This window comes from Budorcas taxicolor, chromosome 8 (genome assembly GCF_023091745.1).
Source record: "Budorcas taxicolor isolate Tak-1 chromosome 8, Takin1.1, whole genome shotgun sequence".
NCBI classification, from domain to species: Eukaryota; Metazoa; Chordata; class Mammalia; order Artiodactyla; family Bovidae; genus Budorcas; species Budorcas taxicolor.
The window spans coordinates 65,415,833-65,434,113 of record NC_068917.1 but is presented as its reverse complement, the minus strand read 5'-3'; the positions used below and the strand labels follow the sequence as shown (position 1 = coordinate 65,434,113).

The 18,281-nt window shown below is 39.2% G+C and overlaps 1 protein-coding gene across 1 annotated transcript in view; it reads right to left on the bottom strand.

Moving 5' to 3' along the window:
- Positions 1–15,852, bottom strand: part of TDRD7 (tudor domain containing 7) — a 76,227-nt gene extending 60,375 nt beyond the window's left edge. The window contains exons 1-3 of the mRNA XM_052645053.1: positions 15,646–15,852; positions 12,735–12,876; positions 11,602–11,815 (exon numbers count right to left, since the gene is read on the bottom strand). Coding sequence (XP_052501013.1) covers positions 11,602–11,815; positions 12,735–12,876; positions 15,646–15,852 — 563 coding nt within the window. The remainder of the gene's footprint in view (positions 1–11,601; positions 11,816–12,734; positions 12,877–15,645) is intronic.
- Positions 15,853–18,281: the final 2,429 nt, after the last annotated feature.

Here is an 18,281-nt window from a genome sequence, read left to right as displayed (position 1 = left end):
TAATATACTGTCTTTTAAAACAGGTTAAAAAACAGTAATATACATCTTGACCCAATTTGTATTTTTAAAACTTATATAAATAATATAGAAAGATATTTTTTAATGTTTACATTTATGTTTAGATTAGAGGTGATTTCTCTTTTACTTGCTTATACTTTGCAAAATTTCCATACGATACACATTAATACTTCTGTAGTCACAACAAAACAATAAATGTATTTTAGAAAATGTTTCCTATAATTATTTAGTATATGACTTTTAAAACCTACAAGATTTGAGAAACATATATTCATTTACTTTAGCTTAATACTTGCAAAATACCTTTTCAAAATACCTTCCCTCTTGCATTGCCACATCCTTCCCCTTTCTCCAACCCTTGATCTTGGCAATCACTTCTCTGTTCTTTATCTCTAAAACTTTGTCATTTCAAGGATGTTATATAGAGTCATACAGTACGTAACTTTTTGAGATTGCTTTCAACTCAGCACAATTCCCTTGAGATCCACTGATGTTGCATATGTCCATAGTTCATCCCTTTATAATGTTGAGAGGTATATTCAGTAGTGCGGATATATTCAGTTTGTTGAATCTTTCAACTTCTCAAGGACACCTGGGTTGTTTCTAGTTTGGGTCTATTGTGAATAAAGTTACTATGGACACCTGTGTACAGGTTTTTGTGTAAACCGAAGTTTTCATATCTCTGGGATAAATGTCTAGGAGTGAAATTTCTGTTTAGCTTTCTTTTTTTTTTTTTAAGGAAACTATCTTCCAACTTATCCTCTATCTAACTTCTAACTTATCCTCAACTATCCTCTAACATGTCTGTCTGTACAATTTAATATTCCCCAAAACAATGCTATGAGTGATCCATTTTCTCTGTATGCTTGCCAGATTCAGTGTTATATTTTTAAATTGAAGTATATTTGATTTGTAACTGTATTACTTTCAGGTATACAGAATGGTGATTTGATATTTTTGCAGATAATACTCCATTGTAAGTTATTACAAGATAATGGCTAATAAGATAATTCCCTGTGCTAAACAATGTTTTTCTAGGACTTTAATAGTTTCAGGTCTTACATTTAGGTCTTTAAACCATTTTTTAGTTTACTTTTGTATACAGTGTGAGAGAATGCTCTAATATCTTATTTTACATGTAGTCATCCAGTTTTCCCAGCAACAACTTGTTAAAGAGACAATCTTTTCTCCATTGTATATAGTTGCCTCCTTTGTCATAGGTTAATTGATCACAGGTGTCTGGGTTTATTTCTGGCCTCTTTGTTCTGTAACATTGATCTGTGTCTGTTTTTGTGTCAGTAGCATGCTGCTTTCATTACTGTAGCTTTGTAGTATTGTCTGAAGTCTAGGAGGGTTATACTCCAGCTTTGTTCTTTTTTTTCTCAAGATTGCTTCTGCAATTCAAAGTCTTTTATGGTTCAATATGAATTTTAAGATTATTTGTTCTAGTTCTGTGAAAAATGTTCTGGGTATTTTGATAAGGATTGCTTTAAATCTGTAGATTGCTTTGGGCAGTACAGCTAGTTTAACAATATTAATTCTTCAAATCTAAGAGCACTTTGTCCATCGTTGTATCATCTTTGACTTTCATCATCAATGTTTTACAGTTTTCAGAGTATATGTATTTCACCTCCTTAGCTAGGTTTATTCCTATTTTATTTTTTGATGTCTTTATAAATGCTATTGCTTTCTTATTCTCTGAAATTCCATTATTAGCATATAGAAATACAACAGATATCTGTCTATTAATTTTGTACCCTGCAACCTTGCTGAATTTTCATTTATTATTTCTAATAGTTTTGGGGTGGAGACTTTTGGTTTTTTTCTATAAAGTATCATGTTATCTGCAAGAAGTGACAGTTTTACTTCTTCCCTTCCAATTTGGATACCTTCTACTTCTTTTTCTTTTCTGTGGTGGCTAGGACTTCCAATATTATGTTAAACAGAAGTGGAAAGAGCAGGCATTCTTCTCTTGTTCTTGAATTTACTGGGAAGGGTAATCATACCACTGAGTATGATTTTGGCTGTGGATTTGTCATAAATAGTCTTTATTATGCTGAGATAAGTTCCCTCCACACCCACTTTGATGACAGCTTTTAATCCTGAGTAGATATGGAATTTTATCAAATGTTTTTTCTGTGTCTATTGTGATGATCATGTGATTCTGAGCCTTCCATTTGTTAATGTGGTGTATCACATTGATTGATCTGCAAATGTTGAACCATCTCTATGACTCCGGAATAAATCCAACTTGATCATGGTATAAGACCCTTTTTACATATAGTCAGATTTGGCTTGCTAATATTTTGTTGTAGATTTTTGCATTTATATTCATCAAAGATATTGGTCTGTGATTTTCTTTCTTTCTCGCATCTCTGTCTGGTTTGGGTATTGAGATAATGGTAGCCCATGGAATGAATGTGGGAATGTCAATTTTTTGGAATAGCTTGAGAAGAACAGATATTAGTTCTTATTCATATGTTTGGTAGGACTCCCCTGTAAAGCCATCTGGTCCTGGACTTTACTTCCAGCTTTTCTATTACAAATTCAATTTCACTTCCAGCAACCAGCCTCTTCAAACTGTCTTTTCTGTTTGTTTGTTTCAGTCTTGGCTGTTTGTATGTTTCTAGAAATTTGTCCATCTCTTCTGGTTTAGTTGCTAAGTGGCATCCAACTTTTGCGACCTCAGGGACTGTAGCCTGCCAGGCTCCTCTGTCCATGGGATTCTCCAGGCAAGAATACCAGAGTGGGTTGCCATTTCCTTCTCCAGGGGATCTTCCTAACCCAGGAATTGAACCCAGGTCTCCTGCATTGCAGGCAGATTCTTTACTACTGAGCTATGAGGGAAGTCCATCTCTTCTAGATTGTCCAAGTCATGGGCACATAACTGTTTATAATATTCTCTATGATTACTTTCTATCTCTGCAGTATCAGTTGTTATTTCTCCTCTTCAATACTTACTTGGGTCCTCTTTTCTTCTTGGTGAGCCTGGCTAAAAGTTTATCAATCTTTAAATCTTTTTAAAAGACCAGCTCTTGGTCTCATTGATTTTTTCTATTGTTTTTATGATCTCTATTTTATTTCTTCTCTGATCTTTATTATTTCATTTTTCTGCTGACTTTGGACTTTGTTTGCTCTTCTTTTTCTAATTCTTTTAGGCAATAGGTTAGGTTTTTAAGGTTTTCTTTAATTGTTTCTTGTGAAAATTCTTAGTTCAGTTCAGTCACTCAGTCAGGTCCAACTCTTTGTGAACCCGTGAACTGCAGCATGCCAGGCTTCCCTGTCCATCACCAACTCCCAGAGTTTACTCAAACTCCTGTCCATTGAGTTGGTGATATATCGATATAGACATCAAGTCTCTATCACTATAAACTTCCCCCTCAGAACAGTTTTTGATGCATCCCCACTTTGGAAAGTTCTATTTCCATTTTCATTTGTCTCGAGATATTTTCTGATTTCCTCTGATTTTGCTACTGACCATTTTTTTTTTAGTAGCATGCTGTTTACTTGCCACATGTTTGTTCTTTTCCCATTTTTCTTTCTGTAGTTGACTTCTAGTTTCACACCACTGTGCTCAGAAAAAATGCTTGATATAATTACTTCCTCTTAAATTTGTTGAAGTTTGTTTTGTGACCAAGTATATGATATATCCTGGAGAATGTCCTGTGTGCACTTGAAAAGAATGTGTATTCTGCTGCTTTTGGATTTAATGTCCTATACATATCTATTAAATGAAAAGATGTTTGCCCTTTGGAAGGAAAACTATGACAAACCTAGATGGCATATTAAAAAGGAGAGACATCACTTTGCCAACAAAGGTCCACATAGTCAAAGCTATGGTTTTTCCAGTTGTTAGGTATGTGAGATTGGACCATAAAGAAGGCTAAGCACTGAAGAATCGATGGTTTCAAATTGTGCTGCGGGAGAAAACTCTTGAGAGTCCCTTGGAGAGCAAGGAGATCAAACCAAATCTTTATCCTAAAGAAAATCAACCTTGAATATTCACTGGCAGGCCTGTTGTTGAAGTTGAATACTTTGAAGTTGAATTCAATACTTTGGCCACCTGATGTGAACAGCTGACTCACTGGAAAAGACCCCGATGCTGGAAAAGACTGAAGGCAAAAGGAGAAAAGGGCAGCAGAGGATGAGATGGTTAGATAGAATCACTAACTCAATAGACATGAATCTGAGCAAACTCAGGGAGACAGTGGAGGAGACAGAAGCCTGGCATGTTACAGTCCATGGGATTGCACAAAGGTGGACACAATTTAGCAACTGAACAACAAGGTTCATTTGGTCTGCTATGTTAAGACCTCTGTTACCTTACTGATTTTGTCTGGATGACCTGTCCATTGATGTCAGTGGGTATTAAGGTCCCCTATTATTCCTGTATCACTATTTTTTATTTCAGCCATTCTGATAGGTGTGTCTCAATATAGGTTTTTTTTAACACAGTATCTTATTACTCTCTTATGTCATCTGAAATTAACAGCCTGTTCACACAAAATCCAAGAACACTCAAATAATAAAGCAAATATGATCATATATTAAAGATTGGACTTCAAACATCATAGCCAATGATGTCACAGTTGCCTACAATCTCACCAACATAAAACCACATTCACATCTCAGTGGTCACCACACCATTCAGTAGAGTTTCCTTAACTGGGAGCGGTTTGAAGCTACTTGTTTGAGCACTATTGATATTTTTTCCCCAGCTCTGAATAGCTGTGAGGAATTCAGCAGAGTTGGAGGAACCTGACCAATGTTGGCACAGTGCCAAAATGTGGCCAATTGAGGCTTTGAGTAAGCAACAGCAGTGCTGGGACCTTCTCTGTGAGATTATGTACAAACTGGGTGATGGTTCTAGGATGGAAAGCTCATGACCCCAGCTGGCCAGCTGAATCTCAATGTAGCTTTAATTTACACTTCCTTAATAGCAAATGAAGCTGAACATCTTTTCATGTATTTTTATATTTAAAGTAATTACTGTTATTTTAGGGCTTATGCCTGTACTTTCTGAAGTTCCAAGCCATTTTAGATTATTTCTGTTCTGTTGAGACAACTTCCTTTAGACCCTCTTTAGGAGGAAGTCAGCTAATGACAAATTCTCCTAGTTTTCTTTCATCTGAGAATATCTTCTTCATTTCCTTTTCATTTCTGGAGGATATATAATTTTGATTGACAAGTTTTTTCCTTCACCACTAAAAATGTGCCATTTCTTGCCTTTATGATTTCTCCATAACTGTGAATGAAGAACCACCATCATTAAAACTGGTATTCACCTATGAGTGATGTATCGTTTCTCTCTGGCTAGTTCTAAGATTTTTTCTTTGTCTTTAGTTTTCATAAGTTTCAGTATTGGTGTGGGATTCTTTGAATTCATCCTACCTGGGATTTCCTAAGCAAAGGAGAAAAGGAAAGATATAAGCATCTCAATACAGAGTTCCAAAGAAGAGCAAGGAGAGATAAGAAAGCCTTCCTCAACGATCAATGCAAAGAAATAGAGGAAAACAACAGAATGGGAAAGACTAGAGATCTCTTCAAGAAAATTAGAGATACCAAGGGAACGTTTCATGGAAAGATGGGCACGATAAAGGACAGAAATGGTATGGGACCTAACAGAAGCAGAAGACATTAAGAAGAGGTGGCAAAAATACACAGAACTGTACAAAAAAGATCTTCACGACCCAGATAATCAGGATGGTGTGATCACTCACCTAGAGCCAGACATCCTGGAATGTGAAGTCAAGTGGGCCTTCGAAAGCATCACTATGAACAAAGCTAGTGGAGGTGATGGAATTCCAGATGAGCTATTTCAATTCCTGAAAGATGATGCTGTGAAAGTGCTGCACTCAATATGCCAGCATATTTGGAAAACTCAACAGTGGCCACAGGACTGGTAAAGGTCAGTTTTCATTCCAATCCCAAAGAAAGGCAAAGCCAAAGAATGCTCAAACTACCATACAACTGCACTCATCTTACACGCCAGTAAAGTAATGCTCAAATTCTCCAAGCCAGGCTTCAGCAGTACATGAACCGTGAACTTCCAGATGTTCAAGCTGGTTTTAGAAAAGGCAGAGGAACCAGAGATCAAATTGCAAACATCTGCTGGATCATTGAAAAAGTAAGAGAGTTCCAGAAAAAACATCTGCTTTATTGACTATGCCAAAGCCTTTGACTGTGTGGATCATAATAAAACTGTGGAAAATTCTGAAACATATGGGAATACCAGCCCACCTGACCTGCCTCTTGAGAAATCTGTATGCAGGTCAGGAAGCAACAGTTAGAACCGGACATGGAACAACAGACTGGTTCCAAATAGGAAAAGGAGTACGTCAAGGCTGGATATATTCACCCAGCTTATTTAACTTATATGTAGAGTACATCATGAGATATGCTGGGTTGGAAGAAGCACAAGCTGGAATCAAGATTGCCAGGAGAAATATCAATAACCTCAAATATGCAGATGACACCACCCTTATGGCAGAAAGTGAAGAGGAACTGAAAAGCCTCTTGATGAAAGTCGAAGTGGAGAGTGAAAAAGTTGGCTTAAAGCTCAACATTTAGAAAACGAAGATCATGGCATCCGGTCCCATCACTTCATGGGAAATAGATGGGGAAACAGTGGAAACAGTGTCAGACTTTATTTTTGGGGGCTCCAAAATCACTGCAGATGGTGACTGCAACCATGAAATTAAAAGACGCTTACTCTTTGGAAGGAAAGTTATGACCAAACTAGATAGCATATTGAAAAGCAGAGACATTACTTTGCCAAGAAAGGTCCATCTAGTCAAGGCTATGGTTTTTCCAGTGGTTACGTATGGATGTGTAAGAGTTGGACTGTGAAGAAAGCTGAGTGCCGAAGAATTGATGCTTTTGAACTGTGGTGTTGGAGAAGACTCTTGAGAGTCCCCTGGACTGCGAGAGACCCAACCAGTCCATTCTAAAGGAGATCAGCACTGGGTGTTCTTTGGAAGGAATGATGCTAAAGCTGAAACTCCAGTACTTTGGCCACCTCATGCGAAGAGCTGACTCATTAGAAAAGACCCTGATGCTGGGAGGGGTTGGGGGCAGGAGGAGAAGGGGACGACTGAGGATGAGATGGCTGGATGGCATCACTGACTCAATGGACGTGAGTTTGAGTGAACTCCAGGAGTTGGTGATGGACAGGGAGGCCTGGTGTGCTGCAATTCATGGGGTCGCAAAGAGTCGGACACGACTGAGTGACTGGACTGAACCGAAGCATCCTGAACCTGCAGATTAATGTCCTTAGCCAATTTGAGACGTTTCAGCCATTATGCCTTCAAATACACCTTCAATCTCACTCTTTGTTTTGAGGATCTGATAATACAAATATTAGAACTTTTCTTATTCTCCCTACAGGTCCCTAAGACGCTGCTAGATTTCCCCCTCCCCTGCCCCCCGAGAGAACTCTCAGTCTCAACTAGTTATTTTGTTTTCTTTTGTTTAAGTCTATTTACTCTGTTGTCCAGACTGGGTAATTTTTACTGTTCAAGTTCTTTGATTCTGTTCTTCAAGTTCTTTGATTCTGTTCTCTGTCATATTCATTCTGCTATTGAGCTCATACACTGCATTTTAATTTTGGTCATTTTATTCAGTTCTTTTTTTTCCTCTTTTTTATTTTTTAAATTATGAAAGTATGATAACACATTTACAGGAGACTTGGAAAATACAGAACAAAGTTATATATAATTCCACTATATATTACAATTATTTTTAAGTAGATAAATTAAGATTTTTAGTTGGAGTTTTAATATCAAACTCTCAAAAATTAATAGAAGGAATATACAGAAAAGTAGGGGCTTCCCTTGTGGCTCAGTGGTAAAAGAATCTGCCTGCCAAAGCAAAAGACACAGGTTTCCTTCCCTGGTCTGGGAAGATTTCATATGCCGTGGAACAACTAAGCCCGTGTGCCACAACTACTGAATCTGTGCTCTAGAGCCCATGAGCAGCAACTACTGAGTCCATATACTGCAACTAATGAAGCCTAGAGCCCATGCTCCACAACAAGAGAAGTTTCTACAATGAAAAGCCTGCAAACCACAACTATAGAGTAGCCCCTGTTCTCTGAAACTAGAGAAAAAGCCTGCACAGCAATGAAGACCCTGCACAACCAAAATTAAATAAAATTATTAGATAATATTATATATTAGATGTATTTAATTTTTATTAATAAAATTATTAAATAAAATTATTTTTTAAAATATACAGAAAAGTAGGAATATAGTAGACTTGAAAAGCACCATGAACATTTGGTTCTTTTTTGTATGTTCTCTTTCTTTGGTGAATTTCCTATTTTTTTTTCCAAACAGATTTGCAATTGCAAATTAAAGCATTTTTACAACACCTGCTTTAAAATCATTGTCAGATAATTCCATCATCTGATTCAAGATAATGTTGGTGTCGATTGTTTTTTCTCATTTAAGTTGTCATTTCCCTGGTTCTTTGTATAATGACTGACTTTTTTCATTGTAACCTGCATATCTGAATACATGTTAGGAGACTCTGGATCCCATTTAAATATCTAATTTTAGCAGGCAGTTATTCCAATTCCAAAGAAAGGCAATGCCAAAGAATGCTCAGAATTGCACTCATCTCACAAGCTAGTAAAGTAATGCTCAAAATTCTCCAAGCCAGGCTTCAGCAGTACGTGAACCGTGAACTTCCAGATGTTCAAGCTGGTTTTAGAAAAGGCAGAGGAACCAGAGATCAAATTGCCAACAACTGCTGGATCATCAAAAAAGTAAGAGAGTTCCAGAAAAACATCTATTGCTGCTTTATTGACTATGTCAAAGCCTTTGACTGTGTGGATCACAATAAACTGTGGAAAATTCTGAAAGGGATGGGAATACCAGACCGCCTGACCTGCCTCTTGAGAAACCTATATGCAGGTCAGGAAGCAACAGTTAGAACTGGACATGGAACAACAGACTGGTTCCAAATAGGAAAAGGAGTACGTCAAGGCTGGATATTTTCACCCAGCTTATTTAACTTATATGTAGAGTACATCATGAGAAACGCTGGGCTGGAAGAAGCACAAGCTGGAATCAAGATTGCCAGGAGAAATATCAATAATCTCAAATATGCAGATACCACCACCCTTATGGCAGAAAGTGAAGAGGAACTGAAAAGCCTCTCGATGAAATTCAAAGTGGAGAGTGAAAAAGTTGGCTTAAAGCTCAACATTCAGAAAACGAATATCATGGCATCTGGTCCCATCACTTCATGGGAAATAGATGGGGAAACAGTAGAAACAGTGTCAGACTTTATTTTTGGGGGCTCAAAAATCACTGCAGATGGTGACTGCAGCCATGAAATTAAAAGATGCTTACTCTTTGGAAGGAAAGTTATGACCAACCTAGACAGCATATTCAAAAGCAGAGATATTACTTTGCCAACAAAGGTCCGTCTAGTCAAGGCTATGGTTTTTCCAGTGGTTATGTATGGATGTGAGAATTGGACTGTGAAGAAGGCTGAGCGCCGAAGAATTGATTCTTTTGAACTGTGGTGTTGGAGAAGACTCTTGAGAGTCCCTTGGACTGCAAGGAGATCCAACCAGTCCATTCTAAAGGAGATCAGCACTGGGTGTTCTTTGGAAGGAATGATGCTAAAGCTGAAACTCCAGTACTTTGGCCACCTCATGCAAAGAGTTGACTCATTAGAAAAGAATCTGATGCTGGGAGGGGTTGGGGGCAGGAGGAGAAGGGGACAACAGAGGATGAGATGGCTGAATGGCATCACCGACTTGATGGACGTGAGTTTGAGTGAAGCCCGGGTTTGGTGATGGACAGGGAGGCCTGGCGTGCTGCAATTCATGGGGTCGCAAAGAGTCGGACATGACTGAGTAACTGAACTGAACTGAATTCTGTTTAAGTTTATCATACACCTCCTGGCCCACTTTTGTAGGCTGCGGTTCCTATAATAATTTAGTTTTCAGAGGCCTTATTGCACTATTCTGGTCTGGTACACTCACCTACTGCTGATGGAGCTCCTGTTTACTGCTGGAGTTTTCGTTTGATTTCTGCAGGTGCTGCCCATGAAAGCGGAATACACTTCCCTAGGCCTAGTGCTGCTAGGTGGGAGGGTGGGAAAATGATATGCAGCAGGTCAGACAGCACTACCTTGGGCCCTCTCTAAGGGCTTTTTGGTATGGCAAGGTCCTCTACTCAATCACTGCTGGTGCCACCTGCAGGAATGGAAGGCTCTTATCTAGGCCATACAGTGCCACTAGATGAGAAGCAGGATACCAGACCATGGGGTGGAGAGTGCTCCTCTGGGCCCACAATCCAGGATGCCTGGTTTTGCTGTCATCTTATAAATTCAATTCAAAATCTTGAAATTTAGGACTAGAACCAGCAGAGACAATGGTACCTTAGTCACCAAAGTCACCAACTGTGCTTTGGGTTAAGATTCAAATTTTAATTATATATTTTCTAGACTTCATAAAAAATTTATAACTAATCATAAACACCATTAAATATATACCATTATGAAAAATATTTAAAGGTTGCTTTATTAAAACATACTAAAATATAAAAAACTAGTACCCTTTTGCCTACTTAAAAATATTCTTTCTTTCTAAATATTCTAGTGTGGGGGGAGCACTTAGGCTGAGGGAAACTATCTTTTATACAAAATGGAATCTTTGAGCACTGATTTAAAGGAAAATGATACAAAAAAATTTGTTTTGTATAGGTACAAATACGATGGAAGAATGTGACACTGACTCATCTATACCAGGAAATGGCAAGCTTTTGATGTGACGGGTCTAACAGTATATATTTTAGGCTTTGCAGGCCATACTGTCTATGCACAACTACTGAACTCTGCAGTTGTGTAAAAGCAACCATAGAGAATATATAAACAAAGGAATGTAGCTGTGTTCCAATATAACTATTTATAAAAACAGTCAGTGGGCCAGATTTGGTCCATATATTGTAGTTTGCTCACCTGAATTATCTCATGAAACCATAAAATTCAGAGCCAGAAAGGAAGTTTGAGATCACTGAGTTAACATTTTTATTGGGCAAATGAGGATACCACAGCCCCAGTAGATGAAATAATTTCAGTTATTTCACCTGGCCAATGAATGGCAGCATCCAAACAAAAACTTTAAGGATGTGGTATTACTTCCAGTTCAGTATTCTGATGCATGGATGTGTAATGTTACTGTATTATGGATATGATTATTGGAACACAGTAGAGCATACAAATCAATGAGATTTTATTTAAAACTTACAAAATTAATTGGAAGAAAGATCTTCAGCCAAACTAAATTATGCTGAAGTAGAATCTCAGAACAATTTGTGAGATCTTCTAAAATGAACATTACAAGCAGAGGCGACTAACAATGCACAACAAATACAAAATGGAGATATTCAGAAAATGATGTTTAGGCAGCCAGGAAAAGTGGAGTAACTAGTAATGATGCATTTCTCTACTCATACGTGTACATTACACAAAACAAAGTATTTCCTTCTTCACCTGAACACACATGTTTAAGACGTATTATCCTAGGTTCACCACACTTCTCCTTTTAGCCAGAAAAAGCCCAAATACCTGTTGTTGGCAGACATGGTCACATGACTCTGCACTGGAACATCTTTGAATACTTCATTTCCAATAGTTGTTTGTAAAGTGTAAGGCAGCATTTCAGCATCAGATTTAACTCCAAGAGGGTTTCCTTTGTTTCTTAATAGTGTTGAATTAGGTTTTTTGCTGACAGAAAAATCTGAAGAAAATCCTGGTTGTCTGAGGGTTGCTTTTGGTTTTCCTATGAAGTCAGGCATACATAATGGAATCAATTAGCTTTTCAAAACCCTGGTTTCAAAATGTCACTCCCTTACCCAGATGTTTTCTGTTGGTCTCTGTGCTCAGAACAGTTTGTAAGAATATGAGGAGGTGGCCATTAGAGGGTTGGTCAGCAGGGGAAGAGCAGATTGGCGTGTAGTTAGCAGATGAGCTTCTTCAAAATGTGGCTTCATCTGCTAGGCAAGCCTGTTACTTTTCTTCCACTCACCAACTAACTTGGTGGCAGTCACCTCACATTCTTGCAAATGCAGCACACTCAGCAGTATCTTAGTCCTCCCATTGCTTCTCCACCAATTTGGATTCTTCCAACCGTTAGGGGTCTGGTTTCAAGTCTCCTCCTTGCCATGAAGCTCTCCACTGCCATTCTCACAAGGATTGCTCTCTTGCCTAGAACGCTCATTGTGGTATTCGGCATCTACTCTTTTATACTATCATTAAACTGTGTCTTGAGAATTTAATTTTAGAAATGATTATTTTATAAGTTCCTTGAGAAAAATGATCAGTAAATACAGGCTGAGTTGCCTATATCTTTATGACTATATAATTCATGTTTTTCTAAAAAGAGAGGACTTTTAGTAAAAGATATGATTTCCTAAATAAGACATGAACTCAGTTGGTTCATCCAACATTCTATATGAGGCTTTCCCCTCAAATAAAGAGCAAAACCACACTTTGCCATTGTAAGTTATGCTGAGTTACTTCACTTAATAAGTCATGCTTATGTTCACTTAAATTCAAATGGAAGTACTACCTTCAGGATTTCTCCCTTGACAAATGAATGTTAACAAACATACGTGTTTATCATAAATACAAGCAATATTTTCATATGACAATGTATTCATAAACAGGCTTTACAATTTTAGCATGTGAAAAGATCTTACCTTCTAGAAAAAATGGCATGGTTTTCTTTACTCTCATCTGACAATTAACTTGCCGACCAGTTTTCCTTTTAGAACTCCTCTGTCGAGCCACAAGCTGAGCAATTCTTGCAGTTTCTGTGCAGGCCATGGCATAGCAAGTTATCTGATTATCACAGGTAAGGGAAAGGAGAAACATTTCTCAGATTCACTCGTAACCAGAGGCTGACTTTTCAAAGTGTATCTTTGTGAGTTTACATGTCCCAAATCAAGCTGTGTGCAAATATTCATGTCTCTTTCTTTCATAATGTTAGAGCTAAATTATATTTTCTGCAAGAGAAACCAAGCATAGTCCAGCACACTGAATAATCATTTTTCCTTAAACTGAAAAGTTCACTTATTTCTTAAACATGTTTTTATTAAGCATCTAAAATGTGCTAGGTATATAGGCTTAACAAATGAACCCAAAGAAACCTGTGATTTGTATACATTATCTCATATACTCTGTGAGATTTATTTTATTTCCATTTTATACATGGGAAAACAGAGGATCAGGAAAGTTAAGCAAACTTCTCAAAGTTAAGCAAACTTCCCATGCAGTGAGGCTATCTCTCTGAATCCAAAGTACATACTTGTAACTGCTATTTGTACTATCTCCAAGAGACCACTAAATTCTAGTCTTGCCAATGAAATGGATTACCTGAGTAACTTGGGGCAAATCAGTTTACTTCAAAACCCCCGGTATTATCAGCTACAAAACAGGGAATAGCTTAGATCTGAGGTTTTCAAACTATTCAGTGGAGTCATAGGATTCCATGGAGGTGCCTCATGGGTGTGAGGGCAAGACAGGGCAAGCAAAGGCCCTGGAGCCTCTGGCATCTACTTAAAATACAGTAGCTCAGCTTTTTATATTAAAAAAACAAAGATAGGATATACAGGATATTTGAAAAAGGATTTGAAAACAGAATGTAGACTGCTGAGGTTAGACAGTCTCTAGAGCCCCATCTAGTGGGGCTTTAATTTTAATTTTAAATTGAAATCAAGACAGGAAAGCAATGAGGTTTTACACCACAGCCAAAACATGCTCATAATCTTTGGTCCAGTATTTCTATTCCTGAAAATATAAGAATACAATTCAAAAGAAGAAAAATTACATACCCAAATATGTACATTAGGGGTTATTTTAATAGTCAAAACCTGGAAACATTAAAAATGTCCCCTAAAGAAGAAGAGTTGAGTAATTTATAGCACAGTAACTATATGAAGCACTACTAAATTACTAACTCATTCAGACATTTGATCATTTATACATTCAACACATATTTATTAAGCACCAAAAGTCAGGGGCAAAAAAAACCAAAACAAAAACCAATCCCTTATCCATAAGAAACTGATGAAGGAAAGAGAGGCAAAGAGACTAAACAGAAAACGTTATGTCAAGTGTTATACTGAATGTATTATAAGAGGCCAAGCAGACAGAAAGGGGGGCTTAAATCTTTCTGGGAGAAGCAGGGACATTGAAGAAAGTTTTACTATTAATATACTATTTGATTAATTTATACTTTCTCCTTGTATAAACTGTATTACAGATTAGGCGAACCTTTGCTGTGTGCTGTGCTGTGTTTGGTCGCTTCTGTCATGTTCAACTCTTTGTGACCCCATGGACTGTAGCCTCCCAAGCTCCTCTGTCCATGGGATTCTCCAGGCAACAATACTAGAGTGGGTTGCCATGCCTTCCTCCAGAGGATCTTCCCAACCCAGGGATCAAATCCAGGTCTCCTGCATTGCAGATGAACTGTTTACTGTCTGAGCCACCAAGAAAGGCCACTCTCCTAACCCTGGGCCCCTTTTCTCCTCTACCCAATGCCTCTCTGACTCACCCCCACACCAGAGGAACAACTATTCTAATTTTTTGTGAGAAATACCCCAGACCTGCGCTACATATTTACATATGAAACATACCTCCAAAATATACTGATTTGGGTAGGGTAGACACCTTTCTGTCTTGGGTGGTAGTTTGTCCAATCTTTCATACTGTATATTGGACAGACAACAAGAAGCAAACACTACTGAGTCATAGGGGATATGTAATAAAAAAATTTACTTGCTACCACTCAATTGCCCATATTACATATAAAACATGATTCCAGAGGAACTAGAAGATTTAAAATTGTAGGATAATCACTATTACTAAAGTAAAGGTGAGAACAGGCTAGGGACAGAAGGGCCTAAAGACAGGGAGAACAGTAGGGAAGGCCCTGTAATAACCAAAAGTGCTGAATGATCAAGTAGAGGCTTGACTAGGATCAAGACAGTAGGAACAGATAGGGGTCAGGTCAGATTATCAGAATTTTAAAGTATCTATTGGCTTCAGTAATCAGGAGGTCACTAGTGACCTAGGCCAAACAGCTGTGGCAGGCCTATAATGAGTGGTATGATATTTAGGCAGTTAAGGTCTCTAATACAGTTATTTATTACTCACTGAGACTGAGTAAGCTTGAAATTTTTTAACTTAATATGGTTAAAATCCTATTTTTATAACAAAGAATTTGAGGGTAAAACAAAAGACATGAGAATCTAGGCTGTGCTTTGGATGCAATTCTCTATCACTACTAACTTTGGCTTCCCTGATAGCTCAGTTGGTAAAGAATTTGCCTGCAATGCAGGAGATCCCGGTTCAATTCCTGGGCTGGGAAGATCTGCTGGAGAAGGGACAGGCGACTCACTCCAGTACTCTGGCCTGGAGAATTCTATGGACTGTATAGTCCATGGGGGTCGCAAAGAGTTGGACACGAGTCTTTCACTTCATTTCACTTCTTCACTAATCTTGGCTAGTGCTTTTCACTTTGACTTCCATCCTAATTATGAGACTGGAAGTACCAGACAGGCAATTAAGAATTGGCTTGCCTCTTCTGAAACACAGTTACCTTCTTACCTCTCCAGACCTACTAGTCTCTATCCTGACAACTGCTGGCACACTTCTCAGATAGGCTTCTAGCGTAGGATAGCCCAATTGCTTGAAAGGGATCCAGTCTCCAGTTAGGGATCTGTACTCTCCTTGGAGCCGGGGTAATGCTATTCCATTCTTATGAGACTGCAGAACAGCCCGTAGCATTTTTGAAACCAGATCTGCTTCCAGCATCTTCACCTACGAGAACATGGTAAAAGGTTACTATAATGATGCATTAGGCTGTGAATTCAAATATATTTTCAGAGTTTTCACTTGTTTGTATATTTCATAAACTGCTACTGAATACTTTATGTGCTATTACAATACAGGGAAATAACTGTTATGGTAGAGAAAAGCATGGAATACTATGAAAAAACAAGGGAAGTCAGAAAAGCATAAGGACTAGCCTGGGGAAAGGAAGATATCAGGGAATGTTTCCCAGATGAGAGGAGGTCTGATGGAGTTCTAAAGGACAAGGTGCAATCAGTCAGGCAAGGAAGAAAAGGATGTGTGGAGGCTGGGGTCAGGGATGGGGAAAGGTATCAGCCCCAAGTAGAGGGAAGAGAAAATTCAAAAGGCACACAGGTGAGAGAGAAGCACATGGTTGGTTCTGAGAACTCTAGGCAGTTGAGCGGTGGGACATGAATGACTAAAGACTCTAAGCTAAGGATTGAAAGATGGAAATGCAAGAAGTGAGAAGAGGCAGACCCAGAAGAGACTACTTACTATATTATGCTAGTATGTTTGCATTTTTGCCAAAATTAACGTGAGACCCTTGGAGGGATTTTAAATAGCAAAATAAAATGATCAACTCTGCATTTTAAGATCACTCTTTAGTATCAAGGAAAATAAACTAGAAGGAAAAAGATAAATGAGTTGTAAGAACTGAAGATACGGAAATCTGAAAATAGGGCCTTGGAATGCTGATACAAAAAATCAGTATCAGAGCTAATCAGGAAGTAGGATTAACAGGAATTGATTAACTGTTTGAATTACAAGGGACACCTCCAAATTTCTAGCTTAGAAGCATGGTGGATAGTAATGGGAAGAGACAAGTTTGCAGGAGAGGAAGGGAGTGAAATAATTTTGGACATATGGAAGTTGGGATGCCTTTAGGGCAGCCATGTAGTTATATTTACTAGGAACTCAGGTTACAAGTCTGAGCTGCTTATAGATTTGTTGGTCTTCAGCATATATGTGGTATTTGGTGTTCAAGGGGTCAAAAATAAGGTTAAGGTTAGACTGTGGAAGGCTGCCACTTAAGAGATGGGCAGAGAAGGAAGTATCCATAAAAGGCCTTGAGAGGTGGCAGTCCTAAGATGGCAGACGAACAGGATGGGGAGACCACTTTCTCACCCACAAATTCATCAAAAGATCACCTGAATGCTGAGCAACTTCCACAAAACAACTTCTGGATGCTGGTGGAGGACACCAGGCACCCAGAAAGGCAGCCCATTCTCTTTGAAAGGAGGTAGGACAAAATATAAAAGATAAAAAGAGAGACAAAAGATTCAGAGACCGAGACCTGTCCTGGGGAGAGAGTCATAAACCAGGAGAAGTTTCCATACAGCACCAGCGGGTCTGTGGGGAGTTTTGGAATCTCAGAGGGAAACATAACTGGGAGGGGAAAAAAAACCCCACAGAATACACGCCTAACCACAACTCCCAGTGGAGAAGTAGCCCAGATGCTCATGTCTGTGCTGGACAGGGAGGCACTGGCTGCATGCTTAGGGTAAGGACAGGGCCTGAATGCCCTGAGGACCATCTGAGGGAGCTAACCTGAGATAGCAACCCAAACTGTGGGATAGCCAGAGAGAGAGAAAAAAAGAGAGAACTTTCCCACGAAAGGCTCTAACCTAATTCGCAACTTGGCCCGCTCACAGAACAAAAGATTGAGCCATCACCAAAGGAGAGCTAGCCGGCTACGTACAGGCCCCTCCCCACAACCAGAAGCAGAGAGGCAGGTGTGTGACAGCCAGAGCCGGAAGGGGACAATCTCAGCCCCAGAGACCAGCATCCTCCAACGAACTGTGAGCAGGCTCCCAGTTGCTAACCACATCTTCCTGGGACCCTAGATGGTTGACATCTGCCAGGAGGGTCGCTCTGAGATTAGCTCCCCAGAGGAGACACACGGCACACCCAGGAAACCAAGCGGCCAGGACCAGGGTGGTGATTAAGACACATGGCCCACCTGGGACAGTGCACTCGCCAAGCACCTGGACACCTGAGCTGCTCGGACCTGGAAAGGGCACAAAACGCACGCCCAACCAAGTCTGTGCCCTTGCAGAGTACCCGAGAACCTGAACCTGAGCAGCTTACACCTGGGAAGTGCACGAAATGCAGGGCCCACTTTGGACAGCACGCCTGCAGAGCAACCTGGAGCCTGAGCAGTGTAGACCCAGAAAGCACGTGCCACCCCGAGCTGGGGCGGTGTGGTCCATACTGCGAGCACTCTCCACACATGCCACTGATATCTGTTTGCAATGTTCCTCCCTCCCCACAACACAACTGAACAAGTGAGCCTAAATAAGTGGACCACCTTCACCCCCTTGTGTCAGGGTGGGAATTAAGACATTGAAGAGACCTGCAAGCAGAGGAAGCCTAAAGAAGAGGGAAAAGCT